The 17006-nt window shown below is 41.3% G+C and overlaps 1 protein-coding gene across 4 annotated transcripts in view; it reads right to left on the reverse strand.

Moving 5' to 3' along the window:
- Nucleotides 1-108: 108 nt before the first annotated feature.
- The window catches only part of per2 (period circadian clock 2), a 35566-nt gene continuing 18668 nt past the window's right edge, over nucleotides 109-17006 (reverse strand). The window contains exons 8-24 of one of the 4 annotated variants that reach the window (XM_061839093.1): nucleotides 16663-16805; nucleotides 16278-16356; nucleotides 15571-15677; nucleotides 15127-15280; nucleotides 14517-14631; nucleotides 14123-14278; nucleotides 13529-13598; nucleotides 13271-13445; nucleotides 12406-12521; nucleotides 11618-11824; nucleotides 10435-10689; nucleotides 7576-8414; nucleotides 6766-6888; nucleotides 4323-4545; nucleotides 3789-3978; nucleotides 2793-2943; nucleotides 109-1445 (exon numbers count right to left, since the gene is read on the reverse strand). In XM_061839093.1, coding sequence (XP_061695077.1) covers nucleotides 1284-1445; nucleotides 2793-2943; nucleotides 3789-3978; nucleotides 4323-4545; nucleotides 6766-6888; nucleotides 7576-8414; nucleotides 10435-10689; nucleotides 11618-11824; nucleotides 12406-12521; nucleotides 13271-13445; nucleotides 13529-13598; nucleotides 14123-14278; nucleotides 14517-14631; nucleotides 15127-15280; nucleotides 15571-15677; nucleotides 16278-16356; nucleotides 16663-16805 — 3265 coding nt within the window. In that variant the 3' untranslated portion in view covers nucleotides 109-1283. Of the gene's footprint in view, nucleotides 1446-2792; nucleotides 2944-3788; nucleotides 3979-4322; nucleotides 4546-6765; nucleotides 6889-7575; nucleotides 8415-10434; nucleotides 10690-11617; nucleotides 11828-12405; nucleotides 12522-13270; nucleotides 13446-13528; nucleotides 13599-14122; nucleotides 14279-14516; nucleotides 14632-15126; nucleotides 15281-15570; nucleotides 15678-16277; nucleotides 16357-16662; nucleotides 16806-17006 lie in introns of all 4 variants that reach the window. The other 3 variants (XM_061839092.1, XM_061839095.1, XM_061839094.1) reach the window with 3 other exon arrangements.

A 17006-nucleotide genomic window follows, 5' to 3' on the forward strand; every position in this document is an offset into this window, starting at 1 on the left:
CCTGCGATTGGCTGGCGACCAGTTCAGGGTGTCGCTGGGACAGTCTCCAGCACGCCCGTGACCCTTGTGAGGTCAAGCGGAACGGAAGACAAATGAATGAATACTCGGTAGACAATGACTTCAGCAGTTCATTCTTTTGAATTCACATTATTTACAATCACAGTGCAAAACTTGAAAAGAATTAGAGGGCACAAAAAGAAGACATCCTCACAATTTCTCCTCTTACATAGCTCACAAAAGTGCACAAGTGCATTCCGATGACTTTTACACACACACGCCCAGCAAAGTGTCATAACAGCAAATCACTAAAGTGTGATTTTTCAGTCAGCAGCCACAATGTGGTCATTTTCTGTGGCAGTTTTTTTTGGTTTTGTTTTGTTTTTTTTAAACATCCTCACGCTCCCTTTCCATGTCTTCTCTTCAGTGTTTCACAAAAGCAGACATAAAAAAGTTACACTTCTGTTTTTAAGTAATGTGAGGAAAGAATTGGGGGTTGGGGAAAATCGCTCATCTCTTGAACCCTCCTGTTGCGTTCAGGTCAAATGGAGCCTTAAAAAAAAAAAAAAAAAAAAAAAACTTCCTCTTGGAAATAATGTACTGTAAATTCATTTCACGTTTTTTTAACTGAGGTCATAATGATTTACAATGGCGCTTTGATATAAGACTTTAGTTCAGTCTGTGATGATGCTGGTAAATCAAAGCATTTGTATCTCAAATCATTGTTCTCCATTGAAATGAACAAAAACGCCATTAATCTGTTCCAGACTGTCAAAAAAAAAAAAAAATCATGATGTGTTGGTTATCACTACATAATGTTATTTGAACTTTTTGGGTGGATTTTTGAGAGCATACAACATCTCTTGTGTCAAACATATTATAGTAACAGATAACCATCCCAAATCAAATTGACCCATTTGAAACAAGCAAAGCTTGTCAAATATAAAATAGGTATGATGTGTATTCATTCTACAAGTTTGCAACTTGAATTTGACAAAAAAAAAAAAGTACAAAATGTCTTAATTTGAGGATTTGGGGAAATAAGAAGTAAACAAAAATAGGACCTCTATTTTTAACATTAAAAGAAAAATAATAATTTGACCCATAACATAACAGGAGGGTTTTTAAAAAAAAAAACTACAAAAATGGTGAGACATTTCAAAGTCTTTAACAGCAAGAAGCAAAGAGGAATGAAGAACTCCCCCCCTAAACCACCCCCACAGAAAAAGGGCTGGTCAGTCACATTTTAAAATTTACAGCGGGGAGAGGGGGAGGTTCACTGTCTACTACTTGGTAGAGTCTGAATGTGTGTCAACCAGAGTGGAGGGATCCTCTCGAGTGGTCCTTTGGCAGCCCGCCTCCATCATGGGCTCGCTTTCAACCATGTTCAAGTCCGGCAGGTCGTCCGTATGCGGTGCGTGGATGGCGCCGTCACAGCAGGAGCACGCCTGGACCACCAAAACATGTTGGATGAAGGAGACAAAGGCCACTTCAGTAGGAACACATTCAAAGTCCTCCACTTTAGTTTCATCAGAACACAGGACATATCTCCAGAAATTAAAATCTTTGTCCTGGTGTCTTGCAAACTGTAATCTGTCTTTTTTTACGTTTCTTTCAGAGTAATTCCTTCTTCATGTTTATACTTGAGTGTAATTGTTTGCACAGATGAACATGGCACTTTCAAGCATCAGGAAATTGCACCCAAAGATGAGCCAGACTTGTGGAGTGCCACAATTCTTTCTCTGATTTCCTGGCCAAATTCTTTTGATTTTCCCATGATTTTAAACAAGGAAACAGAGTGTTTGAGGTATGGCATTAAATACATCCCCAAGAGTGCCATCAATTAAATCACATTGTCATTGAACTTATCAGGAGGTTCCAAAACTGGGCATCCCCATGTTCTTTTAAAGACTTAGTACTTTTTGTGCATGTAAACTTTTGACCTCGAAGAAAATAATAAAACATTCAAGAAATTCTCCCATATTATTGTGGCATTTAACAAAATGAAATAATTTTGGTGATCCTGACTGAATTGAAACGGGAAAGATTTAGTCCGATTTGACTTCAGACAGTGAGACAAAAACTGAAATGTGTTTTTGCACAGCATGTGTGTATGTATATATATATATATACACACACACACACACACACACACACACACACAAATGTACACACGTCATTAGGAATGCATTTTTTAGTAATAGCAGTATTAGTTTATTATGTATTATTGAATATTCAATTATTATTATTATCATTTTCATAATAGACAGGGGACATTGCGATTGGATGGAGACCAGTTCAGTGTATACCTCGCCTTGCGCCCCAACTCAGCAGAGCAAGGATCCAGTGAGGATAAGCGGATAATGGATGGATGGATGGATGAATACACATGTAAAATGATCCACGATCATCATTCATTTGAATTGAAATATTGTATGTGTAGATTTATTATTATTAGTTGTAGTAGTATTATTTATTTATTATTATTTATTTATTGACAATTTAAAAACATTACTGCAGCCAAATCACAAATTCAATATAGTTTAAATTTTTTTTTTTTTTAATTTTATATAATTATCACCACATACAAAGGCCTTAATCTCTCTCGTTTAAAAAAAAAAAAAAAAGACTTTCATCTACTTTAATCCCTGAGTGCTGCTCTTTGTACTTTGTTGGTAGCTTGGACGTTATTAATATGAGCGGACGCTTTAATACACACCTGCTGTGCCAACTTCTCTAAATCAAATGCGTCATTGCCTTCACAGCCATGACTGCCTTTGAATGATGGAACGTACCGTGACATTGAGGACCTTGGGCAGCCCTCCCTTCTTCATCCAGGGGTGCACCTGCATCAGTTCCTTCTTCTGTTCCTCCGAGAACCTTGGCTGATTCTTCTGCATCAGCCTCAGCTTCTCGCGGTCCTCCTTGAGAACTTTCTGGATGTCGCTGCAAACAAAACATATTTTTGATTAAGCCTCAGACATCTAGAAAGTAACATGGAACATCATTTATTCCATATTCTTAAAGTTCCACATAGTAGTACACTCTTTGTCCTCACTAGTACGACAATCAAGTGCACTAGTAGAAAGCCTGTCTTACAAGGAATATTTACTCCACAGCTCTATGATATTTCTGCAGACTAGTAGGCAGTGTTGGGAAGATCATTTCCAACATAAACACCAAAGGCATAGAAAGATGTTTTAAAAATTGTAGGAAAAGTTTGGAGGGGTGTGGCGGAGTTGGGGGGGGGGGGTTGCCCTGTGCAGCTGTGGAGATTTAAAAAAAAATTTCAACATAATGTGGAAGAGTCTGAAGAGTACAATCAGGCAAAAAAATAAATAAAATAAAAAAAAAAAAATCACGCAATAAATGTATTCACACTGCTCAAGTCCATGTTGAGCTACAAATTTAAGACGAGTTACATTTGCCAATTTCTTTGTCTTTTTGTTCTGGTCTCTAACTGCACCTGCACACGATGCTTGCTGTAATTCTCTGTTTCACTTTATTTTTCAGTAGTATCAACTTCAAAGGATAATGCTCTAGGATACTATCTAGTACAATAATTTTCCATTTTAATTTATTGCAGTTGAACCTGAACGCCACCAGGTGGTGCCAGGCCGCCATACTTGAACAAGTGGCAGTCCAAAGCGATGCACAATTGCACTGCAACACACTGAAGGATGTTGACAGTATTTTGGTTCGGAGAGGCAAGGTACACAGACAAAGAGTTAGGGTTTTTGTGACAGGCTTTACACTTGATTTAGGGGTTCAAATTGAAAGTTGGCACTCACCGTGAGGGTAGCTGATAGGTCATCATTACTTTGTCGTCCGCCTTGGCCATCAGGAGCCACACCGGGTCCGGGAGGACGTAGTTGACAAAGCGCTCGCTCTGTTCCATCTCGCTGCTGCTCGTGTGACCTTTCACCTTCTGGCTGTTCTGCGACGAATCCACGCTGCCGAAGTATTTGCTGCTGTTGCTACCTGCCCGACCAACACAACAGTCCATGAATTTCAATTAATGTTTAGGCCTGTATTGCCAACCTTTTGTGAGATAAGGCATTCAGTTTACCTGAGAAAATTGGCAACAGAAATGTCACAAATAAGTATACTGTACACAGTAGGTAGAGTTTTGACTTATTCGCTGAATTCATTCTGCGACCATGCTTGTAACTAAAAACAATTGCATCTGAAAATATTCAGCCTGCGGCCCTAGTGAGGATAAGCAGTACAGAAAATGGATGATTTCGGCCAGTGGACTGGTCAGCAGGTAAGCGCAATCCAAATTTTCAAAGAAAGTTCATATAACGAGTGGAGTCTCAACCCACCTGTCCCACTTCCGGAGATCCCGCTGCCGGAAGCTCCACTGTTGGACGTCCTGCTGTTGGACGTTCCGCTGGCTGAAGTCCCGCAGCCGTTGGAGCGAGAATGCATGGACCCCGAAGTGGCCGAGCCGGTGCCCGAACAAGAGTCCTCCTGCAGGATTATGTCTAGCATGTCGCTGGAGGACGAGTTGTTGTCACTGTTGTTGCTGTCGCCGCGAGAGCTTCCCTGGGAGAGAGAAATGCACAGACTGTAAGTGAATGGTGACATTACTGTGCTGCGTCCTCATAATAGAAGTCAATTGAAATACATTAGGTGTTGTCTAAAATATTACACGGCTCTTAAATGTAAATGATCGCTGGGGCAAAATAAAAAATGGAGTGGGCTGTATGCAAGCCTTTGGGCCAATTTTTTTACCACCCAGGTGTATTTGATAAAATAGGCCAGTGGTGGGACGCACACACAATTCTTCAGTAATGCCACAAAAAGTCACAAGATTTCTTATTAATCTGCTCCAGCAGAATGAGTCTGCTGAAATCTCCACTAACATCACAAAGAATGTTTGGATTTGTCACTAATTGCGTCAGTAAAAAAAATAATGGTTAGTCACTGTTAAATTAGCTATTGGCGTCATTGCGCCAATCATTTGCAGTCTTGAAGTGTGAATGTCCCTCATCCTCTGAAGGAAGGCTCCGTGTCTCCAAAAGTATCTAAACTCACCACAAAAAGTCACAAGATTTGTTGCTAATCCCTTTGATTTAAAAAAAATAAAAAAATTACTATGGTCAAGTCAGCCATTGGTGGGTGACAATGAAAGTCTCTGTAAAGTGAAAATAAATGTTTTTAGAATTTGACACACTACAGAGAAGAGTGACCCTTATGACATCATCTCCAAATGAAGATCGTCTGACCCTTTCTTGCAAGAACACAGCATAAATGCCACAGAGCCTATTCCTGTTAAAAGCAAGTCTACCATCCCATGGATTTTCTGAAACTAGTTAGAGGTTTTGCAGCACAGATCAGAGCTTAAATTTACACACCGTAAGTCAAGAAAGTTAGGGTGGGATGGGGAAGCAAGAGTCAACAGTAAAAACCAGGAATTCAGATACACTATTAAAAAGACACTTTTCCCTTTCACTGTCTGAAATGAAATCGGACAAAAACATTCCTAGTTTAGATCAGTTTGGATGACCAAAATTATTTCTATTCGGTAAATGCCAGAATAATGAGAGTTTTCTTTTTTAGACAATTTTCTCTAACTTTCGTCAAAGTCTTATATACAGTAAGATCAAATTTTTGGAGAAAGCACAGATGACAATTCTCATGTCTTTGGGAGCTTCTGATTTGGTTTGACTTCTGATTTATTGACAGGAGCCAAGTTATTTAGAGGCAAACCTGTGGATGTATTTTAAGGTATCCCTGAAGGAAACTTCTTTATGTCATATTGTGGGAAAATAAAGAATAAATCAGAGAAGATATCATGAAGAGAATTGTGGACGTGCATAAATGATCATCCTTGATCACAATTTACAGATGCCTGAAGGTGCCACGTTCAACCGTTCAAACAATTATAAGAAAGTATAAAATCCACGAGAATGTCTAAACATCACACTGCTCAGGAGGGGGCGGAGTTCTGTGTCCCAAACATTAATGAGCTTTTGTACAAAATGTGCATTAAAACCTAAGAACAAAAGGAAAAGACCTTGTGAAGACCTGTTTCAAGCAGGTAACAGGATGTCATTGTCTACGTTTGAAGGGGGAAGGTGTCAAGCCTGGGACCACCATCCCAAGTGTGAAATAAGGGGATGGCACCATCAGGTTGTACGTGTTTGTTTCAGGAGGGACTGGTGCACTCCACAAAATAGATGCCATCATGAGGAAAAAAAAAATCATTGATAACAGACTGAGACAGTGAAGCAACATCTCACGACATCACCCAGGAAGTTACATTTTGGGCGCAAATAGCTCTTCCAAATGCACCATGAACCAAAGCATACTGCTAAACTGCTTACAATGTGGCTTAAGGATAACAAAGTCAATGTTTTGGAGCGGCCAATGGAAAACCCTGATCGCAATCAATTAGAAAATGTATGTGCAAACCTGAAAAAGCATGTGCGAGCAACATGCCCAACAAAGTTGGCTCAGTTACACCAATTTTCTCAGGGGAAATGGCCAAAATTCTTCTCATCCACTTTGAGAAGCTTGTGGAAGGACATCCAAAGTCTTACAGTTTAAAGGCAATGGTACCATGTCCTAATGAAACGTGAACAATAAAAGGTTTGGTCTGATTTCATATCAGACAGTGAGCGGAGGGGGGGGGGAGTCCGTCTTTTTATACAGTGTATGCAAACATCAGGTTTAAACTGTACGTGCAGTTTTAACGGACATATGGAATTGGGTAGGAATGAAATTGGATAAGGATGGAAACTTTTCGGATGGTCAGCCTACCTCGCTGCTGCAAGCACTCAGCCTAGAAGAGAATACGCCTTTATTCCAAGACAAACGCTCACAGACATGGATCGTGCCCTCGTAATACAATGGTCCAGGCGGACCAAGGAGACTGAGAGATGGCTATAGGGTGCAAGGCATAATACATCATGTGTTAGCACCCAATGGATTTTGGGACCAAATCGGGCTTTTACACACGGCATTGAAATACAGTGGGGGATTTTAGAAATATTTTTGAAAAATGAAATTCGCGGACCAATGATATTTACATTTACTTCTGTTAGACAGGTGATGAGTGTCTCAAGCTGAATCAAAAATCATCTGTGATGACTTTCAAGGAGGTACATAGAGTGAGTACAGTGTTCCCCGATTTACTGCGGAACTCTGTGGGTTGGAGTGACCATTTCTTCAACTATGGATTTTTACACGATACAGAGGTACCTTGACTTATAAGTAGGGTAGGGCATCGAGAACCGACTGGAACCGGGACTAACGTTGCGGTAACGTGTCCTCGCATTGAATCGAGAATCCGTTGAAACTCCGGTCGAATTCAAAAGACCCTTCTTATAAGTGCCACAATTTAGGTGTGTTCAAATAAATTTACAATGTGGTTATGAACTGTGTTTTAATTCACAATGATTTTAAAGCGTGTGGGATAGGTGAACCCTTTTTAGTTTTTATTATATGGTCCCTACATCATGTAATTTCACCTAGAGCGGAGGGATCTGGAATGTCTCTCCCACTATTAAGCGGGGTTCACTCTATGTGGGTATTGAGGGACTTAAAAAGGTGCGTTGATTCCTTGTGTACCTGATTCAGCTCTTTGGCTTTGCCTCCGACTGTCGCTTTCTCCCGCTCGGCCACGTTCCCGCCTTGTCCTCCGGGGGGCAATGTCGTGCCATCCTGTCGGTCTCCAGTTAGCTCCAATTCCAGGAGGTTCAGAGGGGAACTGCAGCGGGACTGAAAGAGCGGTGGAGAAGCGGACTGTGGCGTGGAGGCGCGAGATTGGACCCCCTCCGGGGCCTTGAGGGTTTCCGAAGTCGTCGGGGGGAAGTACAATGATGGCGTCACATAGCCTACTTGAGAAGGAAAGGGGCTCTGGGGGTTGAATGGTGCTTGAGTCATTAAGGTGGCTGGTCCTGGAATGGTGGGTTGGGCGTAAGGTGGGACTTGGATGGGGAAACTGGCAGTCTCTGGGTGGTACGCTGAATGTGGAGGCCCGGTACTCAAGGGTGGGTAACAGTAGGTAGGCAGCAACAGAGCCATGATGGGGGCAACCATCGGTGTGGTGTAGGGAGAATGAGGGACCACTGGCGGGCAAGGAGGATCCCCATGATTGTTACCAAAGCCTTGCAGAGGGGCGTTCAAACGGGGCACCACAGGAGTGTCTCTGGGGACAACCTGGAGAGGATAGCCAGGGTAGGCTATGGGGAACATGGACTGGGACGTGTCGGAAGCAGACCAGGACGTGGGATTAAGGCCCTGGTTAAGGGGGGGGCCTCGCAGCTGGTGTTGTCTCTGATAAGATGCGGTGCTGTCAGAGGATTCTGTCTGCTTGGCTCGCTTGGATTTGTTTTTTTTGTTGCGCACACCGCGTCGCAGCATGTTGGGCTCAGCCCCAGGACTGCTTTGCTTCCCACACTGGGCGGCTGTTGGGAGGAAGGAAAGTGTTATCCAGTCAACTCGGGAACATTTTTAGGAATAAAATTATCCATGTCAAGGTAAATGCATTCTGCCTATCAGGCAAAATTTGAGACTTTTTCCTCTCACTTGCGATCACTCTCAATACCCAATTATCGGGTATATACAGTATAAAAGAGTACATTGAGCAATTATCTCGTGCTATGGTGCAAGCCAAGAGTGAGTTTTCCTTCCGATGCTCTTGGAAAACAGCTAGGGCCAATTATCGTAAATGTTAAAGCAATTCAATAGTTCCGATCAAAAAAATCCTTTTGTGAGAGAGAGAGAGAGAGAGAGAGAGAGAGAGAGAGAGAGACCAACATTGAATTTTACCAAGCGATGGAATTAACGATTCTGATGCAAAATGGAATGATAGCCAATTATACAACGCACACATACACGTACCGATAATCAAAACATTACCTTCCCACCTTGCAATTAAATTCAGCAAATTGCTTATTTTCAGATGTCTTTCACAGATTATTTTAAGGGTTATCGTGGTGTGCGGTGACTTTTTTTCTCCTTACTTGGTCAAGACCACCCATATTAATGATAAAGCAGTTTAATATTTATGATCGCAAATGCTTCTGTGTGTGGTCAACATGGAAAATTCCAATCATAAATATTGATTAGGTTTAATCTTTAGGATTACCATCCCACCACCTGATGACTGTTAAGGATAATCATCCTTTACCACAGCTGGCCCTCACACTGTCCAACTGTACTTTGTCAACCGTGGAGATGTTTACAACATCTTTTTATCTTTTACAGTGTCAAAGGACCCGAAGTGGGAGATCAACATGAACTTCATCGTCAAAAACGCCCAGCAAAGGATGTACTTCCTGCGGCTCCTAAGGAATCACGGCCTACCATGAGAGCTTCTGAGACAGTTCTACACTCAGATTATCAAATCAGGACTGTGTACTGCCATTACAGTCTAAAAATGACAAACTCAGACTGCAACAGACTGGTGAAAAGATTGTCGCTACTAACTTACCACCCTCAAGGACTTTCACGCAACCTGAACTGAGACAAGAGTAGACAAAATCCTCTTACACCCTCCACTTCCTGGCCACCAGCTCTTCCAACTCCTTCCCTCGTGAGTGTAGGCGCTACCGATCAATGCAAACCAAAACTAGTAGCCCTTCCAACAGCTTCTTCCCCCTTGCAATTAACACCTTAAACTAACTTAAAGTTCAACTGCAACATGCTGTCAATTTTTTTGCCTTGAGTTTCTTGTCACATTCTGCCGGGCCAATTATTATTACACATCATGCATTACTCATCAACTCACTGTAGCAGTTTCACCACCTGCACATCTGTTCTTGAAGCAATACTAGCCTCTCGCATCTGAGTAGCGTCAGTCCCACTTGCACAATTGTCTGAGGAATATCTAGAACACTTGCACAATCGACATTGTCCTAGATTATTGCACGGCTAGTCACTTTAAACTTCAAACATTCCTTGTAGTCCTGGCGCCCTTTGCACCTTGGTCATTGCACTGGACTATTACGCTATTGGGCACTCTAACTGCTCTTAATGCTAGAGGACTGCATCCTTTGCACAAGTGTCAAAAAAAAAAGAAAAAAAAAGCTTCCATCATTGTCAGATTACTAGCAGCATTTACCGCTTTATGACTGTTACCGCAATGTCTTTATGTCTCAATTGACTGTCTGTCTTTTGTTGTCATGTATGTTGTATTAGAGCAGCTCCAACTACCGGGGACAAATTTGACACAACTATTAAGATAGTACATGAGGAGCCCTTAACTATTACTATGATTATCCAAAAACATTATTCCTAGCAAATTGGGGAGAATTCTTTTTCACTCACTCTTCGTCACCACAGAAGAATCATCCAGGATAATCTTTAAGAGATGTCTAATTTGCTTATTTTGACTGTAAATCCTCAGAAATTGTGGTTAGCAATAGCATATGAGTTTACCCCACTTCAGAATAGACTGTGTGTGTAACATTTTTATTTCCTCACCGTTGTTGCTCTTCTTTTCCCTCTGGCGCTCCAAGTACTGAGAGCAGTTTGCTTTGAGGGCAGTGAGTCTGCGAAGTTCCTTGAAGTGAAACAAGAAGGCCTGCTCCTCCTTCTGCGTGTGGGCTGCCAAAACCTGCTTGGTCAAACCCAGTTTTCTGTACGACTCCTTTTCTTGGTCCCGAGACGCCACCGCCTGAGCCGGGTTGTGGCTGCATTCTGCCGCCTCGCCCGCCCCTGACACATCCTCTGTGATCTCTGTATTGACGACAGAAGACCAATAACTCGTTTGAGTACAGATAAGATCATGTTATTTCAGATGCTACAAGAAATACGTATACTAATAACAGAATTTAAGACAGCGGAAGGAAGTTTGACTTTGGACACAAACTTAACCACAACTTATAAACACACGCACACTGTCAAGAAGAGAGAAATATGAAGGAAGCACAAATGCGTCACGTTGATCTGGTGATCTGCAAGACATTGTATCATACACTGGAAGGATCTTTTGTCTCATTAGACTTACTCCTTATTTTTGATCACATCATCAACATGTGCAAATGTGCAGTAAAGAGTCACATAAAAAAAAGGTACGAAGATACATTTACAGTGCTGTGAAAAATGACTGTCCCGTTGATTCTCTCTTTTTATTGCATAGACCCGTTACGAGGACTGTACCAAAACTGCAGCGATCCAAAGGTGATAATGCTAACTTTTAACAAATTATTGAAAAATAAATAAATAAACTATGTAGCAGTGCCTTGAGATGTAAGTGAACTGTTAAATTGCCTTGTGCCATCTAATTGGTGAATTGGCGTCAAGTGACACTAGTGATCACGGTGGAATGGCGGAACGGCGCCTTTGTACAGAAGTCAAAGATAGGGTCGAAAAACAGAAGTCCAATTCATTCAAAATGTTACTTGAGTAGGCGGCACGGTGGCTCAGCTGGTAAAGCGTTGGCCAAATTGTCCCTAGGTGTGCTTGTGAGTGTGGCTGTTTGTCTCCATGTGGCCTTCGATTGGCTGGCAACCAGTTCAGGGTTTAATGTGTAGTACATTTAAGAATTAAAAAATGATTCAATAAATAATTATTAAACGATAATAATGATGATGCTACAAGAGAGGAACCATGCATCAAAAAAAGAAAATGGACAGGAGTTCAATCCTTTTTCACAGCACTGTACCTGATTCTTGCTGAGGTTTCTTGTCCCCAACATGCACTATGGTGCTACTGTAGCTACACTGGCTGGTGATGGACACCACACTTTCTGGTTTGTTAGGTAAAGGTAGGGGCAGCGAGGTGCCCACTACCGCTCTGGCAGCGTCACTGGACTTTTTATCGCGATCTTCCAAAGTGGAGAGACTGGACTGATCCTTCAACAAGGCTGGTTCTGCTGAAGAGAACAGAGGAAGAAAAAAGAAATACTGACATGGGACTGCAATTCTGGAATCAGAGAGAGAATAATAGACTTAAGCAGAGATGAAAGCTTTTTCCACTGAGGGCCACATACAGCAAAAACGGAAGCAAAGAGGGTTAGGGGGTGTGGCACTTCACATGTAAAAACAAATTTAATATGCTGTCGGTCAAATATACTTCCTTCAATGCTATTTTGATACCGTTCAGCACTTGTATTCTTCCTTAAAAAAACTGGTGCGCCATCTAACGACATTCCAATGTATTTACAATTTTAAATAAAAACAACACCAAATGTACATTTTTCATTAAGCTTTTCACATTTAAAAGTATGGTATTTTTTAAATTTAATTTTATGTTGTTACATTTTATTATTATTTACAATGTACATCATAGAAAAAAAACATGCAGCTGGGCCATGAGGGGCCCTGGGGCAGACTTTGGACCCTGCTGCATTTGAGGAAGTCCAAGAAGGCCTTCGGAAGAAATATTTCTTATGGTTCCATGAAAATTTGAAGTTTCTTCTACTTTTATGGGGGTGACACAGTGGGGACATACCTCGGGAAGGTTGCCCTGTGGTGCTGATTTTGCCTTTGTCCTCAGATGACGTTGTGTTACTGGAGGATTGGCATTTCCTCTTCAGAGCGAAGGGGACATTGCAATTCTCCAAGTACCTGCAGGGTCAATTAATTTTTTTAAAATAATAATCGGGAATGCGTCAATAGCACTTTTTAAGGGGGGGGGGGGTTGAATAAGAATACAAAAATAATGCTTTTCTTTGAACATGGCATTTCACTCAGGCACAACATCATAAAGTAACAAACTGCCATTACTGACATTTTAACATCCGACGGCATGTTTTTCTGACAATCCTGGCAAACATGTCACTTAAATGTAGCCAATACCACAAGACAATTCAGTTATGTGCTGTTACAGTCTGTCCACTAGGGGGGACTAGGTGAAATGAGTACGTATAAAAAAGGAGAAGAAAAAATAAGATATGAAGAAGAATGCTGCGGCTGGCGGTTATAAAGAAGAAATATTGGTGCTATGTTATCTGTGTGTTATCTATGAAATAAAGTGAGTAAAAAGAAATACAGAACTACTTGAAAATACCGCAGGTTATAAAGTTGACAACTGAAATGATAATTTATGAAACCATCACACACTTGTCTTTAGGCAATAAGTGCTAGGGCTTTAAGACTTGAGCACAGCTCAGTTGGCCAGATCCGACCTACATGGAGCGGACAAAGGCTTAATAATTTGAGCTTTCCTGGTGCCTTGCAGGGCTAAAAGTGTTCTCAGCCATCTTTTTATCTAACAGCATCTATCTCCATACACATCTCGTACACAGAAGCTGTGTCAGTATTTGTGCAGTAGGTAACGGATCGGTATGTCCCTAGTTTTAATGTAATATTTGTACCTGACAACACTGTCCAGACAGCTGATCTGCTGGTAGGAATAGACAGTCTGTTCATTGAGCGGCATCTCCTCGTGGGAAGAAGACCTGCTCTCCTCCATGGCACTTTCCTTCCAGCTCAGGAGGGCGGACAAGTCCTTGGGGCGGACCACTGTGAGTTTCTTTTGAGAAGAATCAACTAGAGAGAAGGAGTATGGGGTTGATTGCAAGGCAGGATGGGGCGTATTGTGAAAGTACAACAGGGAGGAATTCAGGTCTTACGATTAATTTTCTTGCACTGTTCCTGGTGCTTCTGGAGATGGATTCCCTTACAGATTTCCTGGAAAGTTCGCTGACAAAAGAAAGACAAAATGGTTAGAGTCGCCTTTGACCACTGAATATGATTCTATAGTACAGCTCTGACACTCTGTGTCATTTTATGTGGCTGAAGGAAGCTTTCAACTTTTTTTCTTGGCTTCTGCTGAAAACTTAGCTATCTCTCACAAAAAGTGTTGCAATTGCTGGAAGACACTGCATGATGGCGGCAAAGCACTTTCTTTGATTAGACAAGGCTGTGGCCTGACTTAATAAAGCTCCTCCCCTCATGTTAATGGACAAAGATGCTATATGATGCTGCCAAAGCAATACTCTTATACTAAGCGTGGATTTGGTCTGAGCACAGAATATAATTAATTAATATAATTAATTTCTATGCAGATAATAGCAAATAGGTAAAAAAATATAATTGGTGAAAAGGCAAATATGTGGTGATGTATTGGTACACTGTCCCCACAAAAATTCGCAGGGGAAAAGAGACTGAGCAGTATCCTGAATTCTGTTACCAATTGGCTCCATTGTAAATGGGAGATAACTCACTGGGCGGGCTTTGCTGCTCACGTCTTCCTCCTCTTCATCATCCTCTTGACGGAATTTGCTCCCTTTGTTAAGGCTTTCGCTAGACGAGGTCATGCCCAGGAGGTGGTCGGTGCTGTTTAGACTCCTGTAGCCACTAGAACCACTGTTATGAACCGGCTGATGGATAAACAAAAGATATTTTATAGACTGTATCTACCTAACAATCTTATTTAACTTTCCTACAGGAACATGATGTAATTTTGGCATTTATGTATGGTGGATTTTGTATCAGGACTTGTGGAACACCATTAGCTTTCGACTGAAACCCTCGGCAGTTATGACATTCAAGTAGCATCATTGCTAAAATCTCAGGATTTAGCACCTAGCCCTGTGGACCCTCCTAATTGTTTCTCACCTGGAGGAGGAGGCGGTGGATCTGCTCAGTGATTTCCTGGATGTCAGAGTCCATGATCTTTGTGTCGGCTCCAGCGGAGAGAGGGGCCATGAATACGTCTTCATTCACGGGGCCCCTGGGATACAGCAAATGAAAATATTTATTGAACAGAGTGCCTACCTATTATGGCACCAACTGGTAGAACACTGGAGCTTTCAGAATCTTAGATATGGACCGATAACCAACACCATTGTTATGCTTTGTAACAGTTACTTTGCGATGGTTTTTAAACAGCTCTCTGCTCTTAACCATCATGAGATGTGCCGTGACTCACACACCTTGACGATGAGACATTTTTGTAAGTCATCCATTAGGACTGAACCTGCAGATATTCATTTGCACTGTTATTTCAAATTTTTTTTTTTTTTTTTTTTAAAAACACAGAATTTAATTTCTTGTTATTTGTTCTACTTTCTTTGTATGTATGAATTACTTGAATTGTTCACATTTTCTGGCCAATAGCACTTTTGGAAGAATATTTAGTGAAGAAAACGATCTATTCAATACTTTTTACTGGCACTGTAAATACTTTTGCCACCTATGTAAAATAAAATGTAGAAAAAAAACTCACATCCGCACTTTGTGTCTGCCAATCACAAAGGAAACCTTGCGGCTCCAGGGGTTGACAAAGCTGGACCAGCTGGTGTCCAGGATGACGTACTCTCCGTTGCGTGTGCAGAATCGGATTGATGAGTGGTCGAACGGCTGCCCTGCGTATTGGATGACTGCGGGTGGAAAAGCAATCCCATTACTTTTGGGAAGAGATTTTACAGATTCTTTTTGAACACATAGAGAGAGTGATTGAGGTATTGACAAATGTTTACTTATAAGTATTAATGCAGAAACAACCACCAAAGTACAAATAAATACAAGGTGCAGCATGGAAGAGAAATTAAAAGAAAAACTATTGTGAACTATATTATGGACATTGATTTATAAAGATATATAATGATAAATTCGGAGAGAACTTCGATATGTATTGTGTATCTTTTTCGTTCGATTTAAATCTACTCACTTTTTCTGTGAATGGCCAGCATGATGGGTCTGTCGTTAGGATGCAAGTGGAGGAGGACCGGTGCCCCAATCAGGTCCTGGGGGAGGTAACCCAGGAGAGGAACTGCTCTGAAATACACACGCAATACATATATGATATACAGTCACAGGCAGAACAATTGAATACTTTTCCACCAGAGAGGAAGAAGTTACAATGAACCTGTGTAACCACTTGTTGCCAGTCATAAAACAAAATTCTGTGGACAAATTGCGAGGGATAGGGACCTGGACCACAAATTATATTGCAGATAATTGACACCCTTTACATTGTTGTTGCATCATTTGTGTTTGAATATATGTTGCCTGGGGTGTCATCTCAATGCAACATTGACGCTAGCTTTGTTAGCCCATCTATGTGGTTTTGCATTGTCTTTTATTAGACAAAATTATGTACATTCCTACAGCCTTCTTCTTTAGGTTCATTGAAAATTACATTGTCCACAGCTGTGAATGAATTTTTTTTTCATGGTCTATCCAGGTTCGGGGTGTACCTTGCGCTCATTGTCAGTTGACACAAAAAAAACCTGAACAAGAACCATAGAAAAAGGATGAAAGGATAGAACCCAATGGTTCACAACCACCTCAGCCAAATAGAGAATTCCCACTGTTAGTTATTGTGACCAAGTGACTCAAATAAAAATCGGAATTGATAAAGTATGTTTGGCTTACCGCTCATCAACATCCTGGAACACGCAACTTGGAGAATGTGTCGTCGTGAACACGCGCTTGTCTGTTGGAATCCGGGGTGCTATTAAAAAAAGAAAACACCATTACAGTTACCGTAGAGTAAAACACAGACTATATTCAGTAACATATTGGTTAGTAGCAGTAACCTACTGTATATTTACTATTAAAACGCCAATATTTGTTCCATGAAGTTGTCCTTTATTTCAAACAGTCTCTTCTATTCTCAGATAAATTCAGCTATTGCTATTCTGTCTTTTAAGGTTTCTATAATTGCTGAAGGCCGAGGTACCAATTGTACATCCTGCAATAACAATCGAAGTTTTAGCCGCAAAAGCAAAGACGCATTCACTTATGTCTGGGCACTTGCCGTCGTAACCGGAGTGAACCCTCTCGGCCAGGAGCAGGCAGCAGAACTGGTCCTCGGCGTGTGCTGCGACTTGGACCTTCATCAGGTACGGAGTCATTCGGAAGGGATAGTACTGCAGGTCGCCCTTGCACTCCTTACCTCCGCTGGATGAAGAGGTTAAAAAAAGGGGGGGGGGGATGAAAAAAATTAGCAAAGACCATCAAATGCTGATCATGTTTGCTTTTCATTGCTGTTTGTAAAATAGATTAGCAAAAAGAAACAACCAATTTCCACATAAATTTGTGGAAGAATCCCTTCCTGAGACAAGGAAGAAGTCGTTCATTTTAAAATTCAGGTTCGTAATT

The sequence above is a fragment of the Syngnathoides biaculeatus genome, chromosome 13 (assembly GCF_019802595.1).
Source record: "Syngnathoides biaculeatus isolate LvHL_M chromosome 13, ASM1980259v1, whole genome shotgun sequence".
Taxonomy (NCBI): Eukaryota; Metazoa; Chordata; class Actinopteri; order Syngnathiformes; family Syngnathidae; genus Syngnathoides; species Syngnathoides biaculeatus.